At 47.9% G+C, this 15,229-nt stretch overlaps 1 protein-coding gene across 2 annotated transcripts in view; it reads left to right on the forward strand.

The window, feature by feature from the left end:
• The window catches only part of LOC134459391 (methyl-CpG-binding domain protein 5-like), a 42,878-nt gene that overhangs the window by 13,462 nt on the left and 14,187 nt on the right, over positions 1–15,229 (forward strand). For both annotated transcript variants that reach the window (XM_063211733.1, XM_063211734.1), the window contains exons 5-6: positions 475–3,528; positions 13,687–13,979. In XM_063211733.1, the coding sequence (XP_063067803.1) occupies positions 475–3,528; positions 13,687–13,979 (3,347 nt within the window). The remainder of the gene's footprint in view (positions 1–474; positions 3,529–13,686; positions 13,980–15,229) is intronic.

The raw sequence follows: 15,229 nt of genomic DNA on the forward strand, positions 1-15,229 counted from the left end.
AAGAAACTAGCTAGGTGTTTTTTTTTCCGAAATAAGTAAATGGATGGTCACGATAACTTCAGATATGAAGCGGGTACAACAGACATGGGCATTACTGATGGTGTCCTCAGTCCAGTCGGTATGCTTAATTTCTTGTAACCACAAACATCTCCTATGCTTCTGGAACAGCCTGCTCCCTCTTTGATTAGCATAACAAGTGTACTGACATTGGATAAGATCCCCCTTTTCATATATGGAAAGTGCAATTTTCCCAGTCATTATGAATACTTAGAATTTGATGGTGGTATTAAATATTAATGGAAAAGGTATCATTTCTGAATGGGCAGCAAGAATTCTGGAAATTAAGTATTAAAATCATTACACAATGCTTTTTACTTGAAACTAGAAAAATAAGTTTTGTCATATATATTTTTTGCAGTGTAACTATGTGAATCCAACCTTTTGTTTTTGGCTGTTTTGTGTTGTGTCCCCCAGCTGCTGTCCCAGGAGGCCCCATGATGCGTTCAGCCGCCCCCAGAGCAATAAGGCACAAGTCACACGAGGGACTGTCTGCCGGGCCTGGTGGCGGTGCCGGGGGCGGTGTTGCTGCTGCGTCCGACTCTAAAAACCCCTTCAAGATGATGATGGCGGCAGCAGCAGCAGGGCCTAGGCCCTACCCCCACCCCCACCCACACCCACACCCTCACCCACAGGACATGGCCGCAGCAGCCCACCACCATCAACAACAGCTCCAGTTCCAGCAACAGCAGCAGCAGCTTCACCACCAGCAGCAGATGCAGCAGCAGCAGCAGCAGCAGCAGCAGGAGCTGTTCTCTGGCTACCAGAGGCAGAGGCTGCCGAGTGGGGAGCCGAGCCCCAAATCGCCCTACCGAGGAGGAGGAGGCCTCCACCCTCTCCACCCTCATGCCGGGATGCTGAGCCCCACGTCCGGGGTGCCGCACCCGCACGCGGGCTACGGGGACAACAGCCCCCTCTCGCCCAGGACAGATTCGCTCGGCAGCCCGGACGCTTTCGGTCGACCAGGCGGCAACCCGTGCGCGTTCCAGGCGGCAGCGGGCGGCAGTCCCGGTCTCCACGGCAATGGCCGGACGCCGCTGTCGCCGCCTGGGATGATGTTGCAGCACGCCGGCTCGCCGGGTTCGCAGTCGGCGTGTGCCATGGCGGGAAGGACTAACACCCCCCTGTCCCCGCCCAACAACCTCCACCCCGCCTCTGCCAAGAGCCCTGTCATGAAGAAACCCATGCCCTGCAACTTCCCCCCTCCTCCCCCTCCGCCTCATCCACCTGCCACTGTCGGCATGGACATGGCCAGAGCAGTATTTCACCACGGTAAGCACCCCCCATTACAGCCCCCACCCGGCCACGGTCACCCAGCCATGGGCCCAGCCATGCCCACCGCCCCCTGCATCCTCCAGAAGAAGCCGGTGAGCTCCGAGAAGGACCCACTGGGCATCCTGGACCCCATCCCCAGCAAGCCTAGTCACCCGGGCAATCCCATGGCCGCCCCTGGCTCTTCCAACTACCCCCCTCCTCCTCATCATCCTCCTCCTCATCCTCCTCATCCTCACGCTGCCCCTCCCCCCGGCGCCCACTCTCAGGTACCTATGATGAATGTAAACATCCCTCCGGCCATTGTCCCGTTGCCAAGCAACCTCCCGTTACCCACGGTGAAGCCCGGGCCAGTCGGGCATGGAGGCGGTGGTGGCGGCGGGCACGTGCAGAGGTCAGCGCCCTCGGCATCGGTCACCTCCCCGTCTCCGGTCACATCGCCCGTGCACATGTCCGCCCCTCCCTCGCACGCTCCCGGGCTGGGGCCCGTTCCGCATCCGGGCCGCTTGGACCCGTCATCGCCTCATCGCTCGCGGTCCTCCTCCACCTCCTCGGATCACGGGAGCTTTGCGGTGCCCTCGGGGCTCCAGGCGCCACCTCCCTCCTCTTCCTCCTCCTCCACGAAGCGCTCGCCCAGGTCTGCACTGGGCTCCCCGCGGCCCGCCGCAGCCACCCTGCCTTCCAGCCCTTCCTCCTCCTCTTGCTCCACCATCAAGGCGGCGGACGCACTGCACCATTACAAAGAGACGGTGCCCAGGGAACTGCTGACCGGCATGGCGGGGGGCGGCGCCCCAACACACAACAACAGCAGCGCCATGGTCCATCCTCCACCCACCTCTGCGGGTAACAGTGCTGCTGCTGGTGGTGCAGGAGGTGGTGTTGGGGGTGGTGGTGGTGGTGGTGGTAATTCTCAGAAGAACCATCCAGGCCTGCTGGGCATGCCCCTGAACCAGATTCTGAATCAGCAGAACGCAGCCTCCTTCCCCGCCAGTAGCCTTCTGTCAGCAGCAGCCAAAGCACAGCTAGCGAATCAAAAGATAGGCGGTGGTGGTAGCGGTGGATCGAACAGTAGTTCTGGTTCCGGTGGTGGTTCTGGAGGTGGAGGTGGTGGTGGTGGTGGTGGTGGTGGTGGACACCCTTGCAGTAAGGCAGCCGTGCAGGACGGGGGCGGCCACAGCAGCAGCAGCACTTTAAACGCGATGCTCCCTCCACCGCCGAGCTCTGCTGCCACCATGCTGCTCAACTCGGTGGCAGCAGCAACAACAACCGGAGCGACTGCAGCAGCCGTGCCTCCGCCGACGGAGAGCCCTGGGCAAAGCGGTCGGGCCGCCCTGAGGGACAAGCTGATGGCACAGCAGAGGGACCCGCTACGCAAGCGCAAGCAGTCCAGTGGCGGCGGCGGTGGTGGTGGTGGTGTTCCTGGTGGCAGCAGTCATCACGACAGTATGGTGTTCAACATGCTGAAGCCTGACATGGCAGGACATCCACGTATGGCTGGTGTGGCTAACGTGGCTGGCGGCCCCCACCCCCATCCCCACCCGCATCCTGCATCGGCGGGGCCGGGGGTAGAACAACTGCGGAAGGGCCCTCCGTCGAGACTGGCCGGGCTGCCCCCCAACGCATCAATGGCCCAGTTGCTTCAGTCCATGAGCTCCCAGCAGAACGCCCACATGGCCCAAGCCGCCCGGATGGGCCCCGGACCAGGAATGGTACCAGGACCCGGTGGTGGTGCTGGTGTTGGCGCTGGTGCTGGGATGCACTTTGGTGACGGGATGATGTCTGGCGGGCCGGGCCACCAGAACATGCAGGCCCAGCAACAGCAGCAGCTCCAGCAACGACTACATGGACCTGCCGACACCATGCACTTACCCACTATGGAGCCAGGGGCACAGGGCGGGCCGATGGGTCCCTACAACGCGGCGATGATGAACCAGCTCCAGGCTTCAGCCATGGGCCCTGGTGGTGGTGGTGGACCCATGGGTCAAAGAGGACCGCATCCTATGACTGGCAACCCTTCCATGGGCCATCCGGGTGGAGGTCTTCCTGGGAGTCACGCCCAGCAGATGGCTTACTTGCAGCAGCAGCAACATCAGCAGCAGCAGCAGCAGGGGCATCTTCTCAGCCATGGCCATGCCAGTGTCTCAGGGATGATGCTTGGCAGCAACGACGGGAGCTGCGTGCAAGGCATCTCTGAAACAGGTAAGCAGACATGTGTTGTATAGGTGATCTGTTAACCCATCAAGACCTAATGGGTTGTATTGCATAAATACTGCAGCTGGTCTTAATAGGTTAAAGGAACACTGTGGTTTTTTCAACCTTATTGCATCTCCAGATATTTTTGGCGGTTCATCATGGTTTGACATGGAGACTAGACGTCTGAACTTGCTTTGCCACTTTCCATGGGCATGGGCCTGCATGTTTTTAAAATGTTCAAAACTTTGCAGAAGAATGAAAAACGGCAACAAAAAGGGTTTTTTTCCCGCTGAAATGCTCATTACAAAATCTTTGTGAAGACCATAGTGCCATAGACCAACGGGTTTGTTTTGAGTGGCTGGATGTTTTTAATGGTTAGAAGTCCAATTTTGTGTGTTGACTTGACCTCCAAAAGTGTGTCCCATCGCAATATAGAGTTAAAGCCTGCCCTGGGTACTGCTCCTAATCAGTTGAATCGGTGGTTTTCAGTGGGGTCCATGCCACATTGCCAAGGGGGGGGCATGAAAAAACGTTAGCCACAAAACTTCCACGTCACTATTTCTTCGGTCCCCACAGAGGCTATGCCAGCTTGGTGAACCAGTTGTTTCAGCTCGATTTGCCTCTCAATGTTTGTAAGCCTTTTGCTTTCCCTTCCTGTCCATGTTCAAGAGTACAGGAATAGACCACAGCAGCAAAATAATGTGTCTTCGGAGAAAGACATGCAGAGTTTGTATTATGATGCATTGGTTGTTTTTCAAAGGAAGGCGAAAGTTTGTCCTTCGTTGTTTTCTCTTGGTGTGTGTGTGTGTGTGTGTGTGTGTGTGTGTGTGTGTGTGTGTGTGTGTGTGTGTGTGTGTGTGTGTGTGTGTGTGTGTGTGTGTGTGTGTGTGTGTGTGTGTGTGTGTGTGTGTGTGTGTGTGTGTGTGTGTGTGACAGCATTGAGGGTCGTGATAAAAAGATTTGGTTTCTTTTCATTTAGTGGCTGTACAGAGTCTGCCCTTGGCCATGCAATATTATTCTGCGTCCGAGATTCCACGCATATATTATACTACTGTAGCAAAACCACACTCTCCCCAAAGACAAACTTCTTCTCCTTGGAAGCCATGAGCTCCTGTGTTTTTCAATGGAGGAGTCAGGCCTCTTCAGGACCAGTCTCTTTGAAGTGAACCTCTCTGTTGATCTTTTGATGCTTGTCTTGATAAACGGGTTTATTCATTGAGATATTTTGGGAGGAATATTTTCCTCAACATTATACATCAATATTTTCAGAGTATTTTGAAATTACACTACTGTTTTATTCTTTTCCCTGAAAAAATATTTTGGTGACTTACTTTGGCATGGCGGTGTTGCTGTGTGTAAGGATCAATTAGGTTACACTGACTGCACACAACAGCTCCTGACTTTACAAAGCAGTTGTCTTGTTAACCCATTTTGTCCTAAGCCCTTTTTGGGAAAGTGTGCCCTCTGCCTGTTAAATCTTAAATATCTCAACCTCCGAAGCACATACTAACATGAAATGAGTTACATTTAAAAGCTAGGACCCACGTTTTGCCTTAGAATGTGTTTATTCAGCTCTAACTTACCAACATTTTTTATAAAACAGCTCAAATCTCAAGAACCTGAATGCAGCAGCGTATATGTGTCTCCAGGACACAATGGGTTAAGGCATCAGGGCTTTGGTACGGTAAGCAGGGCACCTCATGCCATATGGCTGTCTCAGAGTGACTGGTACCCAGATGAAAGCTTCAGAATTGTGAGTATTAACTTACCTTGGTTAGGTAGGGCTTAATAGCTTTGGTTGTTACGACCACTGATGAACAACCTGGATTCATTAGTTATAATCATGTGCCACTTAAGCATGACAAGCCAAATGACCTGTTTTTTACCAGTCCAATTCAACCAGATGATTGCCTGGTTGACTGATCACTTGCCTGAATTAGACAGGTACAATCAGAACATTTGGAATATGTGGCACTGGGATATAAGTTGAGTTTCAACTTTCTTTTGTTCTTCCTGATGTTCTCTTGTTCTGACACAACTTGTACCTCCAAGCTAGCATGTGACATTGGGCACGGGGGCAGCTGTGGCCCAGTGGTTAAAGACCCATCAGAGGGTTTACATCAGAGGGTTGTTGGTTTGAATCCCACCCTTCCACTCCCTACACCTCTATCCATGGCTGAAGTGCTCTTGAGCAAGGCACCTAACCCCCATACTGCTCCAGGGACTGTAGCCAATACCCTATAACTAACTCGCTTTGGATAAAAAGCATCAGCAAAGTGTAATGTAATGTAATGTAATGATGTCATTGAACCGAATGGTACCAGCTAGCAGCTAATGGTCCCATTTATTTCCCATGCTAGCTTGGAACAAGAAGTGATGTCATACGGATCAGAACGGCTAGAGAACAGAAGGCTAAAGGACTGTTCCTTTAACATAGCCTAAAACGCCTCGTCTGGATATTCAGTCACATCAAATGCTCACTTTAACGTTTGTTCAGCGTGGCCTCCACCACCATACCGCTCGTCATTCAGTTTCAGACTGTTGATGGTGTTTCTATGCAAAACCCACCAAACACTGAGCTGAGCTACTGCACTGTAAGTATACCCAAGGCAGATAGGGAGAGAAAGAAGTGGTATTTGGCAAGCAGATCTGTACGCAAAATGGCAGAAACGCATGGCTTCCTCAGAGCCAGTTTTTTTTTTTTTTGGTCATCTATTTTTACCAAGGCTGGCTTGCTCTAGTGCTGGATGGCTGGCTGGCTTGTAAAGCAGTCAGAGCACAACAAACACCCATGTCTGACTGTCTTGTCTGTCGGTCTGCTTGATCTGCAAGAGCGTTGGTTGTGATGTAACGCATCATCGCTGTAGCATAAGGCGTTGCTGGGGCTGAGCGGCGAGGAAGAGGAAGAGGATGAGGATGAGAGCGGAGGAGCTGAGGGGGATCTTGGCTGGGTGAGGTGAGGGAGAGTCAAGCCAGCGTGGTGGTGAGTAGTGGACACACCATCCATCCGTCTCTGCTGCTGTCCCCATTGGACGGGCACGGCCCCAAGAAGCTCAGGAGCCTGCGTCTCACCTCCTACCCACCCCCCCCCCTTCCCCCGACCTGTTAAATCATGTCCCACAACCCCCAGCGGCCAGGGAGCCAGAGTCGAGCGTCGGACAGCGCCACCAATCATCCCGCAGTTCCCATGGCAACCAAGCTCGGCAACCAGCAGCCGTCGCTACATCATATGTGGCGGTCCGCGCTGCCTGAGCCCTCACTGACAGCAGAGAGAGAGAGAGAGAGAGGAAGAGGAAGAGGAGCGATGAGTGGAGGAGAGATGGACAGGGATGGAAAGAGAAGAGTGAGGAGCAGCTGAAGAGAGTAAGACAGAAAGGAGGAGGTGGAGAAAAAGAGAACTACGAGAGAGGGAATGAGAGTCAAGAGCGGAGAGGGAGCAATAAGGGTAAAGAAGAAGAGGAGGAGGAGGGAGAGAGAGGGAGGGAGGAGGAGGAGAGCGAGGGAGGGAGGGAGGGAGGGAGGGAAGAAAGGCAAAAAAGACAGGAGCAGTGAGGGGGAGAGGTGTGAAAAGGACAAGGAGGCTCACTGCTCTCTAGTAATGCTGCAGCTCCTGGAAATGTTGGCCATTACCACACACACACACACACTTGGGTGGTAGCATGTACTGTATCTTTACAGTAGAATCAATTCAGTGCCATCAGCTTCCTATATGATGGCTCAGACACAAATCAGGCATTATATTTGGAGTGCCATGTTGTAATAGCCTGATTATCAGTGACTTTCAAATCTCTTCGAGACTTGGTCTGACCAAGAGCATAACAATTAATGTTTCCCAAAGGGCATGGTTGACTCGCCTCCCTAGGCTTGCTACTGGTTGACTGGTGTCCAACAAAGTGGGTGGAGTTCCCGTTTTTTCGGGAGATCAGAAACAATATTTACATTGCTCTTGGCCTGACCTGACAGAAGGTGTTGCGTCACGAGGGTGTGGCCTGGCTAATGTTGTAAGTGGGTTACAAACAATATCAGACCCTTCACACTGTCAGGGGGCAGTAGTCTTTTCATCCTCACAGAAGCCTATAGTATGATTCTTTACTATGCCAGCCAATCTCGCACTGAAGTCACCAATAGTGACATCACGTTATACCATTTGTCAGTTGAGGGGAACTAATTAACAAGTCCCTTATAACTTTTTGATGTCGTACGTCATGCATCACAGAGTCATACATCACATTGGAACAGTGGTAGAGGCGCCTGATCGGAAACCAGAAAGTTGCAGGTTCAAGCCTCGCTCCATCTGACCCCCATCGATGTGTCCTTGAGCATGATACTTAGCCCCAGGGTTGCTCCTGCTGGCAGGGGTCTACCCTGCGTGGAAGCCACAGCCACCAGTGTATGACTGGGTGAATATGAGGCATGCATGTATCTTCTCTTTTCCTCTCCTATCCTATCCCTTTTCTTTTCCACTGCTCTCCTCTCCTCTCCTCTGCTCTGCTCTCCTCTCCTCTCCTATCCCCTCCTATCCCTTCTCTCCTCTCCTTTCCTCTCCTCTCCTCTCCCTTCTCTTCTCCACTCTCCTCTCCTATCCCTTCTCTTCTCCTCTGCTCTCCTTTCCTCTCCTCTAGCCTCTCCTCTCTCCTCTCCTCTTCTCTGCTCTCCTCTCCTCTGTATCACCTCTGCAGTGATGTGCCATTCACCCTGCCTGTAGCATGAGAGTGCCTTGATGTCTATCCAGCACCCCGTCATTGTTATTGCTCCATGTGAAACTTGTTTGTTTGTTTACTTGTTTGTATTGTGTGTATTGGCTAAACTTCAGTCGAACCAGGTCTCCAGAGAAAGATCTCTGGTGATTTGTAAACGTTGTTTGGACGTTTGGGCATTTGTTTTGTTCTGAGCGTGACACGATCCCCGTGTTGTGCTTGCACAACTTTGCAGTTGTGGTCAGAATCTGACTAGCATTGTTGGCTACCTAAAAAGGCCCTTGCGAAAAACCATGCACAACATGCTAACGGCTGCTAAAGGTCTTGGCACTGCTAGCTAGCCCATACAGTTAGGGCCATAAATATTCGGACATCTGCACAATTTTCATCTTTTTGGTGTTGTACACCATCCCAATGGATTTGAAATGTACATTAACAGCAGACTTTCAGCTTCAATATGAGGGTGTTTGCGTCCAAATCGAGTGAACTGTGAAGGTATTATGACATTTTCTATCAGTGCCACCCCATTTTTAAGGGACCAAAAGTAATTGGACAGTCTAGTATTTATATATCAAATTTCATTTTTTAATTATTTGATTGCAAATACTTTCCAGTCAACTACAGCCTGTAATTTGCAATCCATAGACATCAATAGATACTGGGTTTTATCCCTGGTGATGCTATGGTGAGCTCTCTATTGCAACAGTCTCAGTTCCTGTTTATTCTTAGGGTATTTTCCCTTCAGTTTTGCCTCCAGCAAGTGAAATGGTTGCTCAACCGTACTCAGGTGAGGTGACTGACTGGGCCATTGAATAATATTCTACTTTTTTGGGGTAGAAATGGCTTAGTGGCTTTCAGATGAAGCTTTGGTCATTGTCCATCTGCACTGCAAAGCATTGTCCAATGAGTTCAGAACCATTAGGTTTAATATGACATGATAATATAGCCTGAAAATCTTCAGAATTCATCCTGTGGCTTTTGTCGGTAGTCCTCATCATCAATAAATACAAGGGGATAATCGTATTGACAGATATGCATGCCCACACCATGACACTACCACCACCATGATTCACTGATTGGGTGGTATGCTTTGAATCATGAGCAGTTCCTTCCCTTCTCTATACTCCTTTCTTCCCATTACCCTTGTACAAGATGACTTATGTCTCCTCTATCCATAGGATGTAGCTCAATACATATACAGTCTTTTTAAGACATTGTTTGGCAAAGCCAAATCTGGTATTGCTATTTCTGATGCAATCAATAATTTACATCTTTTAGTGAACCCTCTGTATTTCCTATGGTGAAGTGTTCCTCAATGTTCTTGATCTTTTTCTTGATTGTTGCCATGGACATGTATCCACCATTCACCAGGACACTGCTCCACATCTGGCAAACTGTTGGGTTTTTGTTCACCAGATACAGAATATTGTCTGTCATCCACAGCATTTGTCTTCCATGTCTGCCAGGTAATTTGGGTGTTACTCTGGTATTTCTTGTTTCCAACATACTGAACTCTTGAATTAATCATATTCAATGTTTCCCCATCTCTCAAATGGGTTTATTTAGATTTTTATCAACCTTATGATGGCTTGCATCACTGATGGTGACAGGTGGACTTTGGATCTCATGGACATTCCGTAAAAATATATAAAAATGCAAATGAAACATTTCAAAGGAACTTTAAGATCTTTTGTTGACATCTTGGTGATGGTGTAGTAAGGGAATAACACACATCTGACTGGAGAATAGCTGAGAAGCCTACTGTCCAATTACTTTTGATCCCTTGAAAAGTGGGCAACACAAACAAAAAACGTTGCCATTCATTCCTGTAAATGCGATATGGATGTTAACACCCTCACATTAACGCTAAGAGTCTGCAGTTAATGCACATCTTGTTTGTTTTATTTAAAATCCATTGTGGTGGGGTATAGGGTGGAAAAGGGTGATAATTCTGTTGCTGTCCAAATATTTCTGGCCCTAACTGTATGCTACTTCATAATGGCACAGCATCACATGCTACTTTTTCCTGAATATTTTGCTAGGTGTTTTGTGGAAAACCTCTCACACATGCTTGCTGTGCTCTAGTTTTGAACTCCCAACAGCTCTGCATCACCAACATAAATCATTATTATTTGTATATTTTGTTGTCATAAGTGCAGTATTATACTCAATCCATCTGCATGATTCAACACCGGGCCAGAAATGTGTTTATTGCCGAGCAGCAAACACTCCGCAGGGCAGGCACATCTCCAGTTCCACATCCTTCTTAGAATATCCTAGAAGAGTAATCCATTAGGGTTGATCTTTTGCCTAGAAATTTGTTCCGCTGTCCTATTTCCCCACCATAAATCATGATGATAAGTGTCATAATATTATATAATAATAATTCTAGCTATAGCTGTGTTTCTCAACCTTTTTTGAATAAACGCATGCCCTGGACCTCATCATAAGCCTCCCAATGCCCACTTGACCTCATCATATGCCTGCCAACGGCCCCCTTTAGTATATAAAAAAATGGACTAATGGCATTGGCCCCCGATGGCAACTAGGCACCATCCCCCCCTCCGCTGTATCTTTCTCAACCCTCCCCAACTTCCCCTGGGGGCTGTAGAGCCCCCGTTGAGAAGCACTAATCTATATAATGAAATGGGGGAGACTGAAATCTCATGTTTGTCACTTGGCGCATTCTCTCTTCGTGCTACTGACAAACGGGAAGCGTTTCTCATCCCTCGCTGCAATTGTTTGAAGCCATTGCAGTGCTGTTGAGCATTTCATTGGCAACTGAGCTCACCCATCCCCGTCAGACGTCTGTAAAGATTGCCTGATTTCTGCTGAGTCAGGCTTTAGTATTCTCCCTCTGCTGTCTGACTGACGTTACCACCTTTTTTTTGTTGCTATTGCTCTTGCTATTGCCGAGTCATCATCTACTGTATGTGGCGGGCGGACTGCGTATTGTGAAGAAGCTGCTACCCTGCAGATTAATTAAGGAAAATCGTTAGTCGATTCTCACTTCTTAGTCTTTTTTTTGCTTTTATTTCGATAAGATATGACAGTGAAGCAATGACTGGAAGCGAAAGGGGAGAGAGAGATTGGGAAGGCCTTGCAAAGGACCCGGGCCAGAATCGAACCCAGGTAGCTGACGAGTGCCCTGCTGTTAGCGTGGTGTCACTTGTTAGTCCTTAATTTCACATGAAATCAGACACTTCGTGGCTCAACCAACAGATTTTAATTTCATTTAGTGTGCCTTTTTAGTGGCAAGGTTAGAACCTCAGAACTTGTGAGAATCTGGTATCAGTGTTGAGGAGGAAACAGACTAAGAAAGTCGTAATTAATACGGTGGGACATTATGCGTTTATCCATGAATAGGTCAGTAAAATCATCTCTGTACGACTTAATTTTAATGTTGTTTGAAAGCTCTTCTCTGGCTCTATACTCTAATGTTGTAAAGTCATACACATGGCTTTTTTTCATTTATCCTTTATTTAGCCAGGATTGTCCCATTGAGACTTAGGGATGCACCGATACCGATACTGGCATCGATACTGCTCATTATACTCATCAAGCACTTGTCGATACCAGGAACGATACTGCCATTACACAAAACAATGCAAAATCTTGTCAATCTGTGGACTTGAAAGCAGCATGGAAAAAAGTGCCACCTCATACATTTACTAACATTTAAATCTACATGGAAATGGACAATAAAAATATCACAGGTGGAGAAAAACAAGGTCATGCATTTATTTTCCTTGTATTTTGGTGGTAAAAGGTATCGTATCGGTACTCGGTTTCGGCAAGTACAAACATTAATGTACTCGTACTTGTATCGGTTTTCAAAAAAGTGGTATCGGTGCATTCCTATTGAGACTAGCGTTTCTTCTGCCAGGGAGTCCTGGTCAAAATGGCAGCAAACATATAGTTACAGACACAGACAAACACATAGACAAAAAGGAAAATAAATGTACAGAAAACACATTAAGAAGAATAAGTTTACATAAAACGTATTATGAGATAAAAAGTAGCCTATGTGCTGCATAGTCAGAAACAATGACACTGCTCTGTGTATACTGTATTCATTTCCCTCTTAAAAGTGTCTAATGAGGGCAGAGAGTCCATACATAATATCTTCTGCAACTCATTCCATAGGTATGGGGCATAAAAAGAAAAGCCTGTTTTCCCTATTTCAGTGCGAGGAGTACAAGACTGTAATACTAACTTGTGTGAGGAACGTGTGCCATAAGATGAAGTACAAAAAATTACAGATATAATAGGGAAGTTTGCCCAACAGTGCCTTTGCAATAAAAAGTAACATAACGTATGCAATTTACGTCTTAAATACAAGGATGGCCATTGGACTACAGATCACAATGGTGGGTTCCTGAGGGGGCACCTGTTACAAATCGCAATGCAGAATGATAAACTGCATCCAGCTTCTTGAGGAGACATAAGGGTGCATGCATATAAATTGTATCCTCATTTAATCTTTATTTGTCTCCATATTAATTGTTTATTTTATTGATTTAAGGAAATTAATTTCCTCTCTCTATTGAAGAGGTGGCATCTTGTTTAAGGCACTTGGTTGTTGTGTGCTTTCCTAATATGGTGGGATTCCAGGGTGCCTTGTGCTCTGTGTACCGGTGGCCGTCCCTAGATTAAGCTATTGTCACAGATGCGTTGACAAAAGCAGGCTGGTGATTGGTGGGAGTGGGCCCTGGCAGTGTTTGTCTATCCTTTCATTCGGAGAGAAAAGGCTCTCGCTAAGCCATCTGGAGGACTCCGGGGGCCAAAGTGCACCGGAGCGCCCTCTGTCTTTCGCACGCGGGCGCTGCATGGAGGGCCCACAGCCAGTGACAGTTTCTCTTGTGTTTCTCTGATATTCAGGGCCCTAAATTAACTTTTTGGCAAAATGGCAAGTAGATGTTAATCTTACTAGCCAAACATACACTCACTACTGGATCAACGTGGGTGGCTAGTAATGTGGTCTTTTGTACCAGCCAAACTGAAATTTCACCAGCATTTGGTCAGTTGTCTGGTGTTAATTTAGAGCCCTGTATCCTTCTCTTTGGCTGGTGTTAACTTAGAGCCCTGTGTCCTTATATAATATAAAAGCACACCATTGTGTTTTGTTTTTTTGGGTATTAGTCTTTGTTTTACGGTAATTTGTGAACATATTTTATTGGCCGTTTCGATGACCTTATCCCCTTACAGAACTACCAGATGCAAATGTGTAACATGAATGCAATGTAACTTATGTATAACAACTGGGTATGCAATTTACAGCCCTGTAGTCCATTGTATGCAAAATATCTACTTACTTCACTTTGCATGAAATCCACTGAGCTGTAGTGTATGTAGAATATGTTTTGTGTACATGTAATAACCTAAGGCCTTTTCCTTTGCTGTGTGCGCGTCTGTGTGTGCCTGTGCGTGTGTGCCTGTGCGTGCGTGCGTGCGCGTGTTATTCCAGGTGATGGGTCCTCGATGAACTGCATGCCCAACCCCCAGATGGTAGGGGCCATGCAGGGCCACGTAAACGCCTCCTCCGGCCACATGTACCACCAGAGCCAGCAGGGCTCTCTCCAGCAGCAGCAGCAGCACGCCCAGCAGCAGGCTCTCCACCCGGGCCTGCAGCAGGGCATGCATGGCCCCCCAGGGCAGTCCTTCCAGGCCCAGCAGCAGCAGCATGCCTACCAGGAAAACCTCTACATGGACGCCGGCTCCTCGAGCAACTCCATGGCCTGCCTCTACCAGAACTATCAGGTGAGCTGCAGTTGTGAGGTTGGTTTCCTGGGGCAGGGTAGGTTAGGTTACTTTTATTATTCTCCACCAGAGAGAAATTTGTCTCGGAGACAGGGTGGTTGCAAGACCTACAAAAACGCAGATGAAGGTACTGGGGGAAAGGAAATACAAGAATAGACAAGACAAGACAAAGGATCAGAAACATTGGATGTCCTAACCCACTGACCCTGCCCCATCAACTCCATACTATCCCTACCTCAGCAATTGCACACCATTGCAGTAGCGCTTTCTTTTTTACGGTATTGCAATTACAGGGTTCCCACACGTCCTGGAAAACCTGGAAAACCTGGAAATTTAGAGATGTGTTTTCAAGTCCTTGAAAGTCCTGGAAATTCACCAAATGTCCTGGAAAAAAATATTTGTCCTGGATTTTTTTTCCTTCAACTTTTTCCCGATTTTGTTTGTGGTAGCCTATAATTTTTACTCTTCTCCGAGTCTAGACATGACAATTCATTTTATATCCACCTATTGAATACATTGCCGTCTTTGATTGCACTTATACACAGTAATATTCTTTGACTCGGTGTTGCCAAAAGTCGTTAGAAGTCGCTAGTTGGCTTGCTGAAAAGTCGCTAGCTGATATCATGGCGTTATATATCTCTCGAAAACCTGCTTATGGTCATAATAGGCCTACAAATAAGCAGTGCTAGCACTTCCTTATAAAAAATTGTACTGCTAACTTTTTTGGAGATCAGAGCTTTCAGTCTCACTAGCCACTTTGAAAGCTAGTTTGATCTTTGGTGTGACAAATCACAGTAGTCGCATAAATTGTTTGTATGCAAGAATATTCCAGAAGAAAAGAAACTGGCAACAAAACTGGCTTGCAGAAAGACAGAAACCACTGGCCACAATGGGTTGGTGAGCAAAAAAAGTCAAAGTCAAGTCTTGTGGAGAATGCATTTAAATCCAAGTACACTATTTTTTGTGATAAGAGAGAGACTATCAAGGTATTATTTTCTGAGATAATGTGACATTAATGTGAGTTTACATTGCACTTTCATTTAATTCCGAATAAACGTTTTGTGGATCAGAAAGCATTTCAATTGAACAGAGGCTGTACGTGCTGGGCTTGTAAAATTTGACATAGGGGTGTGGTCGCCAAGCTCCAGCAGATTCCTACTAGCGGGACAGCTGGTGATCTTCAACCGCAACCCAGGTCAATACCTTTGGACAAAGAACATAGAATGGATAAGAATGCTTATTCGCAGGAA

Source organism: Engraulis encrasicolus, chromosome 12 (assembly GCF_034702125.1).
Source record: "Engraulis encrasicolus isolate BLACKSEA-1 chromosome 12, IST_EnEncr_1.0, whole genome shotgun sequence".
Classification (NCBI taxonomy): Eukaryota; Metazoa; Chordata; class Actinopteri; order Clupeiformes; family Engraulidae; genus Engraulis; species Engraulis encrasicolus.